The sequence below is a fragment of the Paramisgurnus dabryanus genome, chromosome 2 (genome assembly GCF_030506205.2).
Source record: "Paramisgurnus dabryanus chromosome 2, PD_genome_1.1, whole genome shotgun sequence".
Classification (NCBI taxonomy): Eukaryota; Metazoa; Chordata; class Actinopteri; order Cypriniformes; family Cobitidae; genus Paramisgurnus; species Paramisgurnus dabryanus.
This window is the reverse complement of record NC_133338.1, coordinates 26,415,791-26,432,551: the sequence shown is the minus strand read 5'-3', so window position 1 is coordinate 26,432,551 and position 16,761 is coordinate 26,415,791. Positions and strand designations below refer to the sequence as shown.

At 41.6% G+C, this 16,761-nt stretch overlaps 2 protein-coding genes across 16 annotated transcripts in view; one reads left to right on the top strand and one right to left on the bottom strand.

Annotated features, from left to right (window-relative positions):
• The window catches only part of nucb2a (nucleobindin 2a), a 572,456-nt gene that overhangs the window by 274,190 nt on the left and 281,505 nt on the right, over positions 1 to 16,761 (top strand). The gene's annotated exons all lie outside the window — the stretch shown is intronic.
• Positions 1 to 16,761, bottom strand: part of sox6 (SRY-box transcription factor 6) — a 204,390-nt gene that overhangs the window by 81,821 nt on the left and 105,808 nt on the right. For 13 of the 15 annotated variants that reach the window (XM_073812455.1, XM_073812435.1, XM_073812450.1 and 10 more), the window contains one exon: positions 4,613 to 4,736. In XM_073812455.1, the coding sequence (XP_073668556.1) occupies positions 4,613 to 4,736 (124 nt within the window). The remainder of the gene's footprint in view (positions 1 to 4,612; positions 4,737 to 16,761) is intronic. The other 2 variants (XM_073812432.1, XM_073812443.1) reach the window with 1 other exon arrangement.

Sequence of the window (16,761 nt, the reverse complement as noted above, 5' to 3'; positions counted from 1 at the left end):
AAAAGAGGAGGGGGGATCGTGAACAATGCGCACAGGTTGAGACAATGAGCGGCCCAACGGCAGACCAGACAAGTGCCAACACAGTTCCTGTGGGCCTGCCTGCACCCAGCCTCGGCACTCAGCCCAAACATCTGCACTCACAAAAGAGTCAGCTGGCCAGAGCGGAGTGGGATTTACACAGGAACGTCTCTTTTTCTCACACATTCTGCTTTTTTTTACATTTCGTTTTTATCTTTGCCCACACTTGCACAGTCTAATTTGGTTCTACATTGTACACAAGTTTGTTTTTCTACGGCATTGTTCACACGTATCTGCAGCGTCAATAAAACGCTGATATATCATGTTTTGTAAGAAGCTCGACATGGCTGCAGGCTTGTCGTACTATTGTTCTACATTCCATTATGTGTTTTACAATGTGATCTGGCACAATGAAACGTGTGAGAGAGAGAGAGCCAACTTTAACAGGTTACGACAAGAGAAGGTTTTTAGCTACCAACAGCTTGAAAGACATTTTAATCACAGGATCAATTTTATCCAATAGAAAAAAACACTAAAGATACAATGGGAAATGGATAAAATAGAAAAAACAATAACAGTCAGGCCCTAACACACAGTCCCTTATAGTTATAGCTCTGGAAACCTTATACAGATAATTGAGTTTCTTCATGAGTGCGTGTTAAGTGTTTGAGGTGTGTTTCGTGCTGTGGTTGGTGTACATAACCCTGTTTCTGGCTCTAAGAGGGAGCAGACATCATGAGGTCTGCTTTGACTGAAGTGTGCCCATGGAAGGGAATTGGCCTTGTTTCAGCCTCCACTTCTGCCTGTCACTTCTTTTCACAAACATATGGAGCTATTAAGCTACAGGCATGAAGGGGGGGGGTGAACATATATCCCCCCTCCCTTTCCTCTTTTCACTCACTTTGCAATCTCACTGACCACAGCACATTGTGATGCAGCCGGGAAATTCAATCCTAGCCTGTGGCAGAGGTGAATGAGGAACGCAACTGAAGTGATTTTAAATAGTGCAATAAGAGTCATACAGGGGGTCATTATCGCCCAAGGTTCTTTCTTGCTCGCTCGCTGTTCTCTCTCTGTTTCTCTCTTGGTGGTTGTGGTGATATGTCATGTGAGCCACAGGCAGGTCAGGAGCCAGCTGAAAACACCAAGGCCAAGCCTAATAGTCTGGGGTGCTGAGATTTGGGGTCTTGGGTGGGCAGCCAGAGTTCTCAAGTACACTGGCTTAACTGCCAGCTCTATGTCGGTCTGTGAAAATAAATCTAGTTTAAAAGGAAAATGTGTACGCCTCCAGATTAGCTTGTCTCAGGCCCCTTCTCTGCCAGTAGATGCCAGGGAGGCTCCAATAGGGTTGTTCCCCAAGCTTACTAGGGCTAAGGGCCAAGAGCTTATTATCAGCCCCACTGGGGGATCGGTGGACCCATTTCGTGCCACACACTCTGGAGGATTGAGTATCCTTCTGATTCAGCGATCTATGAAAGGGCTGGATAACAGACCACTACCGTGCCATGGACAATCAACATGTAGCACTAGCAAGTAGCCACTGGTAAATGAAGAATAAGCTCTTGCCAAAACCAGAAATGCCCAAGCCAGAGCAACTACTTCACCTTGTAAATTCCCTGTGATAGCATCACTTATTGCAGATAGTAACACCCAATCAAAGTTCTTTGCAAAAAGACCAGGAAGAGGCAAACCTCCTCAGTTCAGACAAAACTTCACTGTCTTCTATCTCTTTTAAAAGGCGGAAGCAGATAAAAAAGGGGCTACTGAATTATTCTTTAAGTGCTCAGTTTCTCATAAAGGCGATGCTAGAGCTTCATAGTGTATTCTGTTTCAGCCAGGTATCATGCTGCAAATTGAGGCCAATTTGGCTTGCCAACTTGGCACAGGGCCTCTTTAAGTGGAAAGACCCAAGGGTCTAGCACAGGGCATTGCTTGATGCAGACGCGGGCCGGTGCTCCATAAGAAGCGAGGGCTACAAGGCTAATGAAAAGGTGAAGGAGAGCAGGGAAGAACGGCAGGCGGAGTGCTCCTTCTGAAACCTCTTCACTTCTACTCCACCTGATGCCAAGAACCAAGCATGTGGAATATTCAAGCCAAGTGGGGCTCTCTTTAAATTGAATAGTTTTGGTAAAGTGCTCAGCATCTACCATGCACACGGTTTCACCCTCAGGCCAAGACTGGAGGCTCTTTTATTTTAAAAAAAGCATAAAGCACTTGGAACAATAACTGGCAACATATGCCAAGTATCAAAGCTGGAATCATCAATTGCTAATGTTCATGCATCTACACGACGTACGTTCTAGTTGACACCAAGGCGCCCTCCAGGCGAGGTTATGTGCAATCACTGTCTGTCAGCAATGCCTCCAGTGGGGGCGTCAATCAGGCATCATGGGTTCATTGGGTCCCAAGGACCGTGAACATCCAAGGGGCTGTTTGCGGCAATACCTATGTCTTCATGTCCACACGGGGGGGATCACCACTATCTTCCTCAAGTCTATTTGAGTAAAGAATGACCCGAGTACTCTCTTTATACCAAGCCCAAGCCACTGAGCACAGTGTGTGAGAAAGGGGGTCACTGCTGTTTCACCGCAGGGTTTGAGCCATCAGCATCGGGCCTTGGCCGTTTGTACTGACCCAGGCTGGGACACCCCACACTGGGTACCACGAACAGCAATGAGTCCTATCGCATTATCTGCAGAAATAATTCGAGTCATGCGCGCTATCAGCAACGAGCTATTTCCTAAACTTTTCTCCCCTCCGCTGTTTCACGAATTATGAATAATGCATATGCTTTACACAGGCCAAAGATTCCATTACAGCTGCTGTTATTTGTACTAAAACACTTTCCATGTCAAACATATTAAAAAATCAAACTGGGAAAAAGAAAGCCCTCAGGCTTTTTGTTAAACCTGTCATGCCTTTGTAGTTCCAAAACAGCTGACTTTATGTTCCATCATTTACCTTTTTAGTTAATTTATTAGCTGCTCTACCACACCCTGTAATATTCAAACATCTCACCTGCTGACTTCTAAAGCGTTTCCTCTCTTATCCGTCTTTCAGTCTTGCTCCTTTCTCTTTTATTCTTGCCTTTGATATGAGGTGCTAACAACAAACGTGTTTCCTTTAGAATAGTTTTTTTTCTCACTTAACTCCAACAACCATTATTTATTCGTTTTTTAATCAACGTTTCATCTTATTAATTTGAAATCTCACTATTCTGATTTCCCCAACCCTTTCCCACGGGTCTGCTTGCATGCCATTAGATAACCCACGGGTTATCTACCGCAAAAGGTCATTACTTAAGCATTTTTGTTTTTCTTAATAGCAGTCAATCTTAAGTAAAGGAGAGATAGACAATAATGAAAGGATGGGCATTTAATGCCACTATTCCCCTAGAAGGCAGGGATTTGCTTTTAAATGTTTAATTACAGAAACTGAGAGTGGCACATCCCTAAATCTCAGAACAATGGCTGGATATCAGGGTGAGGGATACTGGCCTGGCAGTGAGTCAGCCTGCGTGTTGTAGCAATTTCCTACAAATTTGTTTTTGAATTTAGAAAGCTTGCGTGAGGAGCAATTCTCTTTTTCACAAAAGGAGGAGAAAGGCGTGCCAGGACAAGCATGACATGCAGCTTCACCAGAGGCCCTTCAACCCCAAAAAGGAAAAATGCGTACTACTAGGGGGCTCCTTGGGCTATTTTTAAGATGCATCAAAAATGATTAAGAAATCACAAATTCTGTCGATTCAATAAGCCTCGTTTTGGCCAAAATAATGATTAGTCTGTCCATCACAGAGGTCAGTTTAAAAAACATCATTGCAAAGATATTGCAAGACTGGGGTAAAGTATTTTACAGGGTCAAAGAGAGTATTATATTAGTACTGTGCTCTCAGCAGATTTGCGGCCAATGAAGTTCCTTTCATGCTGTGAGTGTTTATATTTTAGCCCTCATTCACGCCATCCATTGTTCTGCAGGCTCGAAATGCCTTGAACTCTGCCAAAACTGGCTGCCTGCTACAGCGAGGTGATACACTTCACAGTGTTCAAATTAATTGCCTTGACAAGGAGAGCTTGATGTTCTGCTCTCAGAATCTGAAAGGGTGAATATTGTGGGCTCTTTAAAAACAATGTGCAATTTGGCCAGGGAAACCAAGCAATGATGAAATATGTGCAGAGGAAGATTGAAAAACACGTGGAGGTATTGAAAGAACTATTCCCCTGAGTTACACTGAATGATGGTTATTTGAGCACAAATACACCCTAAATAAAAGAGTGTGGAGAGGCGACCATGCTGAATAGCACTAGTTTATATATATATATATATATATATATATATATATTCACATCTTTGAGTTGTAGTGTTTTTTAATGTGCCGTTTTCCGTCAAACTGTATGTGGATGTTTCCTAGAGACAATACAAGTACAAGAAATTTAATAGATCTAGCAAAAGTGGAATTCAAAATTTGAGCATGCCAGTAACTACTATATGTTCCAATCCAGGAAACATAGTAAACAGTAATCTACCTTTTAACTCTACGAGGGTCAACAGCAATAAAGATGTGAAGAAGAAAGAAAGCTCATGTGTGTGCTCTTACCGGGTTTGTAGGACATGCCTGGGGGGAAGAGGAAGCCCTGCTGGGCCGCGGCGGCTGCTGCCAGAGTGCGCTGGTCGTGTGGAAAAATGGGGATCATGAGCGGAGGCATGTGACCCTGGACCTGCTGAACAGAGAGAGAAAAAGATCACACAGGAGTCTAACTCAGCCTGACAGCAGCATTCATGTTTTGACCCCGCACACGCTCATCCGAATACCTGTGCTTGATACCCTTGTGCACTGGCACTTCAAAGAGGTGCCGGATAGTCGAGTTGGAGTGTTTTGCTTATTCATATTTTGAGAAGAAGGCCCAATTCATTGTGGTAACTTTGCTTTACTGTATAATATAATGCCACACAAGAGATATTCATGTGCAAGGTTATGCTGACATTTTATTACAAAGCCTAACTACAGTATAAGACGTTTGTAAGTGTGCAACTGCGATTGTTAGGAAAAATAGTTATGGACATACAGCGATAAAACAAAAGTGGACTACATCATTTTCCAAAGGTTATATTTAAATCTAGTACGGGAAAAGCAGATAAGATATAGATTTAAGCAAACGTCCCCATTTGATCTCCATTTAATCTAATTTCTGTCCGGAGGAAATGATAAAGACATCATATTTGTGACAGATATATTTCCCACATGGAAGCAGTTTTTAAGGCTGCAATTTTTCTTTGCTCAACACCAACAGGTGAGAATCTCTTCAACCGGTGTGTCACGCTGACAGGCTGACAGAAAACGCTGTGCGTTCTCACAGATATACAGCTCTTGTCTTATGTTCTTGGAAGGTCATTTATATCAATGATAAATTCCCAAGGGAGGCCAGTAATTTACAGCACCTGTTTTTAGCTGTGAAAAAGATGGAATGAGCCCAAAAGCTCGTGCATTTGCGATATTTCATTTCTAACGTCAACACCTGGCATCGCGTGTGGTGCCTTTCAAATGCTCTCGACCGTGTTCATCTTCATTCCTCCTTTATTGCAGAATACAGAGAACATTAACGGCGTGCATGCATAAGGACAACATTAGCTTCGCGAATGTGTGCGCGAGCGGATTATGTCCCCGAGAGAAAAGGCGAGTGAGAGTAAAAACAGACACGCAGAAATAGAGACAAAGAAAAGGGAGTCTGTGTGTATTTAGGGATCTGAGCGACTTCCCATCGAAGTTCGAAAACACATGTTTGTGAAATGTTGGCCGGGCTCAATCTTGCTGTCATTCCCCGCTTTCCGCCTGCGGGTGACAGGCTGCAGCGCTGCTACCGTGGGCCAGGGCAGATTTAATGCAGGCGGGTCGGCGCACCTCTTGGGAGCCCAAGCGGAGAACGGGTTAATAAAGGTCAGCCCCCCAAAATAAACACATTTTAGAATGTTTCTCCATTCATCGCTCTTTAAAATCAGCCTGCAATAAAAACGGTCTGGGCGCAATTACTGCTGCGGCATTGGGGCATGAAATCAACCTGCTCCGAGCAGTCGCTTTCTACTCCGCGTATCTCGCTGAGGTCTGCGCGATCACTGTTTTTACACCACATCGAGCTGGGTTCAGTAGGGCCTTTTCCCTAGGTGCCAAACAAGTGTTAAGGTCCACTTCATCCGTTTGGACTAAGTGAGTCCTTCTAAGCAAAAATAAATAGGAAAAATTCTGCACTTTTATGTTTAGGGAGTATTGCACTTTAAAAAGTGCATCTACAGTGTTAAGACTGCGCTGAAGTGAAAGTGCCGTATGTTTTTTTTTCACATACAAACGGTTTAAATGTGCTGAATGAGGGGGCTCTTTATCATGACCTCACACATGTGTTTGCTTGCATTTGAGGTGAATCAAAATTTAAGTGCTGGGGGAAAGGCAGGGGGTATTACATAGAAAAGATCAAAGATAAGCATGGTCTGTAATGTCACCAACTATGGTCTTCCTATCTCTATAATACATTTTATGGCAGTGTGCTTAGGAAAAAAAGATAATGCTCCGCCTGGATTTGACCATGTAAATTGGTCTCCTTCAGAGGGCCGTTAAGGTCAGTCACATACATAATTGCTATTAGCCTTATTCACATTACCCTTGCAAGACGAATCAGTCTAAAGCCACAGAATTACATACAACAGCTGCTTTTAAAGTGGAACCAAAGCACAACTGTTCCTTAACATGTCATTTTACAAAGTCCAGCTGCAGAAAGCAACGTACATTATTATGATAGAAACACATGGCCTTCTATTATGAAGCTATATTATGCCTTTTCATATTCAAATCTGACTGTAGCTCACCACATTTAAATCAACGCAGAATTAAACATCATTGGAAAAACAAACAAACTCACAGTAGCACATTTACCTCCTATTATAGAAATTCCTAACGCAAACACAGAGAGTGAAAGAAAACAGGAAGGTACGAACAGATAAATTGGCTGCAGTTTGAGAGCTTGTGATTCGCAGTAATGAGGCCTTTACATTAAAGTTTAATTTACACACGGCACATCTGTGAGTGGCAAATCAAATAAGCGTCCTTAAAGTGGGGACTAATAGTGAAGGTTAGCTTTCAAGCCTGTCAATTACTGTACACTGGCGGAGCTGAACAGACAATGCAGATAAAGATTTAAAGATGATCACTGGCAATTTGCTTTGACTGCTAATAGACAGAGAATGGAATTAAGTGCCTGCACTTAGACAGATGGATTTTGATAAATTGCATATCGCATATTGCATTGACGCTTGCTTATTATATCTGTCAGCCTCTCTGTCTCAGTATCTTTCAGTTACTGGATCTGTCCGTCTCTCTCCGTGTTCATACATATGCAAGTATGCCTTAGTGCAAAAATGTGCTTGCATTAATATAGGGGTGGACAGTGTGACCAAACAATAATATTACAAAAAATTTTAATAAAGCACAAATTAATTGTAAGTTAAGAAACAAACATGCAACCACACATCAGTTTAATTATATTTGGCAACCTCAAACAATTAAACTTTGCTTTGCAACAACAACAACATCCTTAATAATATGTTTGTCCTTATCAAGATTGCTGGGCACATTCAAAAGTCACATTACTCATGTGTTAAAGGAATCTGGTTCCCTCATTGCTGTGCAAATACGGTGCAAAAGTCTTAGGCCACCACCACCAGACTTTTTGTTTTAAACGTTTTAATGTCAATCCATATTTATTTTTCAATCTATTTATTAAAATACAAACAGAAAATACAGGAAATATATATATAAAAAAAACTAAACACATCTTGAGCGTTTTTAGAAGAATTAAGTAAAAAGACAAATTTCTTTAAAATTTGAAATTAGGACTTAATTTTATTTAGGTTTAAGAGATCCTGCAGTTTCCTGCTATTGCTCAAGTGGAAGGGGAGTTTACCCTAAAAATTTGACACATCAGTTTAAATTTTTATACAGTCTTTTACTATTTACACATTTCCTGTATTTTTTGGATGTATTCTAGACTGAGAAACGGTTATATATAGTGATGCACCGATGTATCGGCCGCCGATATTAATCGGCCGATTTTTGATGAATTTGAAACCATCGGCATATCGGCAATAGCACGAGAAAGGCCGATACCGATTGTTTATTAATTAACTGCATAAAGAAATCCATTATATGTAAAAAATGAGTTAATGTTGTTAATAAAATAAATGCTGAAAATCAAAAACCACCTTTGAAGGTTTTCATGCTGTCTTATTATATTTGTTTAAGCTTAATTTGTGCCTCTCTTATTATGTTGGTCAGTTGAATGTTAATCAGATCCAATCCATGTTCAGTAAAAATAATTTGATGCAGAAATAAACTAGCTAATAGACCAACTGTATAGTATTGTATACAAGTGTTTAATATCGCTATAGGCATTGGTATCGGCCAGAAGTTATCGGTTTAAATCGGTATCGGCCCAAAAAAAAAAATCCTAACGGTGCATCCCTAGTTATATATGATCATTATAACTAGGGATGCACCGAATCCAGATTTTTTGGGTTCGGCCGAATACCGAATCCACTGTTTAAGATTAGTCCGAAACCGAATACCGAATCCTACTCGCATCCTTATTCCAATAACAAAATAAAACACATTAATGAAGTAAACAATGTCCACAGCAGTCCATTTTTTCATATTATTTGATTTTAACTGTAAAGGCAACATTATGCCAGGATGATAAGTGGGAAAAACTATTTTGACAATTACCATAAGCCTATGCATAATGAAAGCGATGCGGTGTGATGCGCTAGTTTTTTACAGGTGCGTCCACGAAATGTGAACTGCCCCTATTGTGCGTAGCTCTGCGTAGCATGACGTGCACCTTGCAAAAATGTTAACAGTGCGTCAGTTCTACGCGGACCGCAAGCGCTGTGATTGGTCCACCAGAACCCCTCTCGTCAGGTAAAAAAAACTGCGACATAGGTATTTCCGTTTGCGACGGTGAAAACAAAGATGAGCCAAGTTGAGGAGTTATTTAACTCAAATTGCAGCAAAAGTCACTGTTTATTTACTTCCATCATTGCTGGTCTTCTCAAATCATATACAACAAGTTGCTGTTTCTTGTAGGTTAACTTGCCAAGCTTCTTCTTCACTGACGGTCGCGCTGCTACTGTGGTTACAGGCGTGGATCCTGTCGCTACGCCGAAGGACCTACGCACGACTATAACGAGCCCTTAAGGTTTACCGAAAAAAAATGCTTGTCTCCACGTCAGCACCCGATGTGTGTAATCAACGGTCGCATGAGGTCGACCAGCGTAGCGCAAACCTAGGGTTCGGTTCGGTGGAAAAAAAATCTACGATTCGGCCGAACGCTGTCAAAAAGCCTAGTATTCGGCCGAATCCGAATCCTGGATTTGGTGCATCCCTAATTATAACATTGCAAAAACAACTAATCTAATTCTGGCATGGTGGCTTAAGACTTTTGCACAGTACTGTATATCTAGCATGATTTATTCAGATCCACCATCGCATAATTCCGCAATTTACATGTGTGTGGCTGTGTGCATACATGTTTTGCGTGTATGTATGAACATACAGTATGTGTTAGTGTATCTTATATTTTGCATCCCTTTCTTCTGTTGCGGTGGCAGGCGGCCGGCTGCTTGCAGCATTAGTATTACCAGTCAGATCTTTAAGAGCGTGAAAGAATGAAGTGGAGCAGATGTGAGGAGGAAGGCTTGGGACTCTAGAAGCTCTGAACCTCATAAACTCAGCCCATTGTAGGCCTGGATCCTATCTGCCCTTTGTCTTATCGGATCCTTAGAACTAGTGGATGGGATAATGCCATTTCTCGCCATCTGCCCCAAAGCTTCATTAAAGATACATGAACGAGCCCCATCTTATGAGGAACAGGTGCTATTGTTTGTCCCCGAAGACCTGCCGTGGCGCGGATGTAACTCGCGGTACTTGAGAAAGAGCATCTGTAGCAATCAGTCAGGCTCTGTAGCTGGCAGCCTCTTTCTCTCTTCACACGACAGAGAGAGAGAGGGAGAGAATGAGAGAGAGAGGAAGAGGAAGAGAGGCCTCTTCACCTCCAGTGTCTCGCATATATCATTAGTTCACTGCAGTTGATGAAGTCTGTGGTGATACACCACAATCTGTCTCTCTGACAGAGATACACGCATCACCCATGTCTTCAATACTGTCAATACTGTTCCTTTACATAAGGAATTAATTTACCCTCCGTTAAAGACACAGGCAAGCTTTTTGGGAACTGTGGCCTGTCAAATGTTCATAATTTTAAGTAGTGCAACTGAGTTCAAACCAGTTTTATTTACACTGTATTGTACAGCCGGAGAACGTTGCAGGGAAATCTATTGAAAACAGCTCAGCTAATTTCAAGCTACTGAACAATGTTAAGTTATTAGTTTACTTAACGCAGGCTAGTCAGCAGAGGGCTGTTTAAAGACGCTGCATCACTTGTGTTGCAGGTTCAATGACCGAAATAAAAGGAGGGGGGGAAACCCCCGAAGTAAATAGGGAGCTATAGATTAATCAATGTTGTTAGTAGAAATGTTGACATCAGCACTCAGCTTCAGTAATGGTTTACAGCAGCAACTAATCCTAGGGTCAGACAGCCCACCATACTTGATGAGAACGTACACTGTTCATAGATTACTGTTAGAATGAGCTCGTGTGAGATTTTTGATCCAGCAGGTGTGCGCGAATGTATAGCCAGTAATATATGTATGCCTTCCTGTGGATGCAAATGTGTATTTGCTGACATATCCTGACCCTGTCGCATAAGCACATGGAAAATGGAGACGTACAAGTCATTACTGTGCTCAATAGGGCCGCTGTCAGCACCCATGCTCCTCGCTGTCTTTTAAAGGGCCCCGCCGGCTCTGGAGACATGCCCCCCCCACCTGTTTCCAACTCCCCTTGACATGAAAATAGAGATTGATCTTCAAGAAGCATCACTCTGGGATTCTTTCTCTTTTTAAAAAGAAGAGAGGGGGAGTTGTTTTAACATGTCCAAAATGCCTTTCAATGTTGACAAGATAAGATGGATGGGGAGGGGTTGGTTAACTTCTCTTCTTTTTGAGTTTTGGAGGAAGCCGGAGCGACCAAATCCTCCCCAGGTTAGGCATTAAAAGCCAACCGACCCTTTTGAAGGAGTGCCATCAACAAGCAGAAGGTTAAGCCTTACAACCTTCCGTGCTTGTGGGGTATTTTTGTCAAAATTTCCCATAAATGAACGATTTTAGCATGAGTGGAAACAGATTTAACTATTACTGTAAGTAAAGCTACGTCACATGGTTTTGCCTTCACTCGACTCAGTGCCAGTGCCAAAATGACTGTGAAAGAAAATCACCTTAGGGGATCCATTACAAGGGGATTCTAGAGGATCTGGCAACCAAGCTCAATCCACACCGTGAGCCCCGACGGTGCGAACTTCACACCCGCTACTTTGTGAACCAGTAAAGAGTGAGTGCAGGGAGAGCGAGAGAGAGCTCTTTGCTGAATGAAACCACTTCTGCGTTTAGGAGTCTGCACATTATTCCGTTCTGAAGAGGTCAATATTTTAAACAATCCCATGGATCCCAAAGTACACATTACTCCCACGTCACAGGTCATTTATCAGTAAACCGCACTCCTCCGGCGCACGGCGGCTGCAGCTTTGAGCTCTAATCCCACATGCGCACACACACACACATGCACATAAACCCATGCTCGTGGGCCCTTATCAAAGCACTAGATATTCTGCTCGGGCGCGCTTTAGACGCTGATGACAATCGGGCCGTGTGGATCGATAGGGCTGAGTCGGACTTTGATCCCCGTGCTTTCTGTCAGCACGGGGCCGGAATTAAGGCCGGGTCTCCACCTCGGTGCCACAGACTAAATGCATTGTTCTCCTCTCTCTGCACTGTTAGTGAGAAGTTCTCCAGAAGTCCCTCATCAGCCACACAGATACAGGCCAGGAATAAAGGGGCTTTGTGTGGCCGTGGCTTTGACCTGGACCAGCCCGCCCCTTGCAATTCACTCGCCCACAGACTCAAAGGCTTATCGGTCGATGAGCCGCGTGTTTTCTTTCTTTCTTTATTTCATTCTTTCTTTTTTGAGGGACAGGTAAAAGATTAACTTCTTGATACCGAAAGGCGACAATTGGACTGGCAAACAGTGCGTTTGCGTATATTTGGATGTATGTTACGCAACGGGCCCCGTTGACAAAAGACCCTGGTCTGACAGGGAATAAATGCATTCTGTGTGTGTCAAACAGGGCAAGGTGCACCGAAACCAGACACTGCCCCATGCTCAACCCGTCTGCAGGAATAACCAATAGATGACTTCTTGTTCCGCTAATTCCTTACACAGTAAAACAAGCCCTCTTGGAAAAGAGCCATTCTAATATGTCTATATTAAGTCTGGGGCTGTTAAAAGCAGAACACCCCCTTCCCCCATCCTCCTTTCCTCTGTAGCTTTACCTAAAGTCCACCCGAGAGCTCTGGGCCAAAAACAAAAATGGCCAACACACGCAATCTGATTCTGATCTCCAGATGTCAGATTCCGAATTGGCTTTTTATTAATAGCTCCAAGTAAATAATACAAATAATACACTCCCAGGCTTTTATTTGGTTGATATACCTGTACTTTTTTAATCAAAACAATTTGCCGATCGTAATTTAGGAGTGATCAAATGAGCGTGGTTAATATTAAGAGGAGAGAATCTTGCCTCATGCTGGGATGCTAAAATTAGTAAATTAGTTCAGTACAAAGATGTCGGGGGGAGGTTATTCCCCCAAGACAACAGGCAAAATGTGATCAGTGTGTGTTCAACAGAAATGTGTTCTTAAGGCAAAGTCTTGTTGAGCCTCTAAGAACCTAAAATGTAATTTAAGTCTGTAAATATTTCAAGCAATTAGGGTTGTATTGCATATAAAATATCAAAGACAAGCCTAAGGCTTAGTAGTCTTTGGAGCTCAGCAATGCTCTGTACCGTACTGCACAAATATATTTTGTCCATCTCTCTCTTTCCCTCTCTCTCTCTCTATTTTCTCTCTCTCCTTGTTTAGAGAGAGAGAGAGAGAGAGAGAGAGAATATGAGGGAGTGAGTGACAGAAAGACAGAGCAGAAAAACAAAATATTTCTGACAGGGGTGGGTCATAAAACGAAAAGGTTTGTAGTAAGCTGGCTAAACCAGAGGGGACGGGCTTAAGCATTGGGTAATGAGGGGAGAAAAAGACAGACATAAACAAACCCACAAATGAGTCTGAGGCCAACATCATTATCCCATATATACATCTCACATGAAAACCAGCACAACACACAATACATGTGCACAGCAGTCCAACAGGAAACTAAGGGAAATTTCCCCATGTGACATTCATGTCTGTATATAATCTGTTTGTTTAAGTTTTGATATTATTTACACTTTGGTTACTTAGACTGAAGTATTTAAAGATGGTTTTATTTTGGTCTTACCTTAAAAATGATACAATTTAAGATGCAATTAGTCAGCATTATATTAAAAATAAATAATTAAAATGTTATTATAAACTATATCCAATGAGATATAAGCAACATATTTGCAAGTGTGCAGAGAAAACACTGTATTAAACAAATAGGGGTGCGCGGGGCAAAAACTAACGCGGGATTAGTTGTAACACTGACTGTTTACATTGTTGCACAAGGTGGAGCGTTTTGGTTTTCCGGTACTTTTTTCACGGTGCCAAAAGACGATCTCACGCAAATTATTGGAAATGTTATTGGAAATGAGAGTTATTGATGAGTGTTTTGGTGTCAAATAAATTTTTTTATCAGATGTTTTTTTCGGTTTCTGAGTTGGGTCTGTAAGATACCAAATCCAATGTTATGTCATATTAATCAGTGTCTTGTTGATTAAAACATAGCATCGTTTTACAATATGTCTGCAGCTCTTAGCAACTTTTTGGGTGGGCTTGAAAATATTTTGACCCAGCGGGGTTAATAGTAACGCTGTGTTTCAACTAACCCCTCAGCACTTACGATATGAAAACAGCTAACGTTAGCATCATTCTTGTTGTTGATTTAAATATGCTACACATGAATGATTGCTGGCTGCCAACAAAATAAATCTGTCTTATCAAAAATCGGGTGTCAAATTTATTTTTGTTCATATTTTAATATTAATTGAATAAGGTCACGTCAAAGATTGAAATCATAATGAAATAAATGACTAAAATCAGCCTTTGATGCTCATTATCTCAGAATTTGAAACTGTAGTATGGTTAATACAGACTGGGTCAAATATAAAAAAAATGTTTTGTCACATATTTAGACACTTTCTAAATAATTGAACTATTGTTAGAAAAGGGCTGGATGAATGAATACAGTGTGGATACATGTCTATTATAGACAGATATATAAACAATATTCACTTCAAGTATATAGACAAAATAGAATTGAAATATTTGCCTGCAAACTTAATTTTTAGCAAGTGTTACAACTAACCCCCTATCTGTTACAATTAACCCCACCTATGGGGTAAGTTGTAACGTTTGCACTTCTGTCACGTTTGGTGTAATTGTCCAAGAATGGTAAGTACTAGAAACAAACTTCAAATGTTCATTTGTAGCAGAGATGTGTGTGTTGCTTGTGTAAAAATCTGATGAATCAAACTCAAATATGTATTGAATGATTGAGCCAAAACCAAAAAGCGTTAGGATGTGCTCCGCTCTCCCATGGATTTGCTTTGAAAAAAACAAAACAAAAAACTCAATCAGCAGTATAATAGCAGATGTATCACTCTTCTAATGCTCAAGAGTCAGACCACCCATCAACCAAAAAATGTCATTGTCTAATATGAGCCCACAGAGATGAGCATTTCCCCTTCTTCCTGTCATCTGTGTGTAGACTAAGCCACTGTCTTCACTTTAGCCTTCAAGCAGCTGGGCCGGGAGAACAACAGAGAGCACTCTGTTGTCCAGCAGAAAGCTGACATTGTTACAGCCGGGACTTTATTGCAGGCACATGAGAGTGTTGAGAGTTTTAAACACGATCAAATGTCATGTGCACACCCAGTAATGGTGAAGAATAATTATAAAGAGAGAGAGAGAGAAAGACAACAACAATTCAGTGCCTATGAAAAAAAGAGGAAAGACAAAACGGCCCATTCATTGTATTCCGCAGGGAATGCTCGGACTCTCCTCCGCCCCGTCCGAAAAACAAAGCAGTCCTTTTTTTGTGCTGCGACTCGCAGGGCTGAATGCTTTGCTTTGCCACCCTGGCCCTAAGAAAACACGGGCCCCCTTTCTAAACTGCTGGCTGGCCGCACACAGTAGAGGCTATTAATGCTTTGGCTTCTTCCCTCCCGTGTGCGTGCCCACTGCAGAGGCTGAGCGCCGTGTTAAAAAGCCAATGCAAAGACAAAACAGTTTGCTCAACATTAACAGGGAAAACACTGGGCCAGGCAGGAGGGGAGAGGAAACTAAGTCAACATCACACTGGAGGATGTGTTCTCCGGCGACTGATATTTTTCCCCTCGCAGGGCCCGGGCACAATGGAAGCTAAGTATAGGTCCGACGGTTTCATCTGGGAGGGCTTGCGGAGAGGCAGCGAGTGACAGGTGCTTTCTGATGAGATTCAGGGGCTGATGTCAAACAGACAGCACCCGCTTTATGCCACGTTAACCGGGGGCAGACCCGAACAATGTCCTACAGATCGGTGTTTCCGAACCTGTTTTGTTTAATCAGCATAGTGAAGCTTTATGAAACCAAGCTAATTATGTGCTGATATTATAAAGACCCCCTCACCAGTTCTTGGGGATTATCAGACTTTTTCGAGATATAAAGAATGTATTTACTCTACGAATTTAATACAATTAGGTTGCAATTTCTGTATTTTGCTGGTTTAGCAAAATAAATGTAAAAAATTTGGATGTGAATCACTGCAAGAGTTTGCTCCTATCTCGCTGCAATCTGTCATGACGATGCTTGTGATCTGGGAGCAATGGCTCCCAAAATGACTTTGATTCGGCTTTAACGCACCACAATGCATGATACTGGTGTATCTAATAAATACAAGCCAAATTTAAATGTAAAATTACACTTAAGACATTTTCCCGTCTGCTGTCTGACAACATTACAAAAATTGTACGGTTTCCCTATTATTGCATGTCCTCTTGAGCAGTCAGTCGACTTCAATGCACACATGTTACTACACAACTACAGTATTTCATGGTATTTTACTCTCTCGGCATATGCAGGACCCAAAGACAACACTTAACCCTTATGGGTTGTTGAGGCCATTTTTTTTTCTTAATTTGGCCACAGCTTTCTCTGTGTTTCAACAAATGGAATCATTTTTGGTGACAAATTTTATATTGACACATATTTTAAGAAAATGTTTTGAAATTTTTCAAAAATTCAACAAAATACTGTGGGCAAATATACTACCCTTCGGGTTGTTTGTGTACAAAAAAGCCACTAAATTAAATCTCTAGACAAGTGTATCAGATTAATATTTTTTCCCCATTTTTTTCATAAATCTGTTAACACCCTCATTACTGATCAAAACTACCAATTGTTTACAAAATGACACATACATGCACACACACTTTCTCTCTCTCTCTCTCTCTCTCTCTCTCTCTCTCTCTCTCTCTCTCTCTCTCTCTCTCTCATATGCTGTTATACTCCATATAACTCAATGTAAAGGCCAGAAATTAAGCTCTGTTTTTTGCATAGGCCTACTAAAGGGTTAATGGTGAC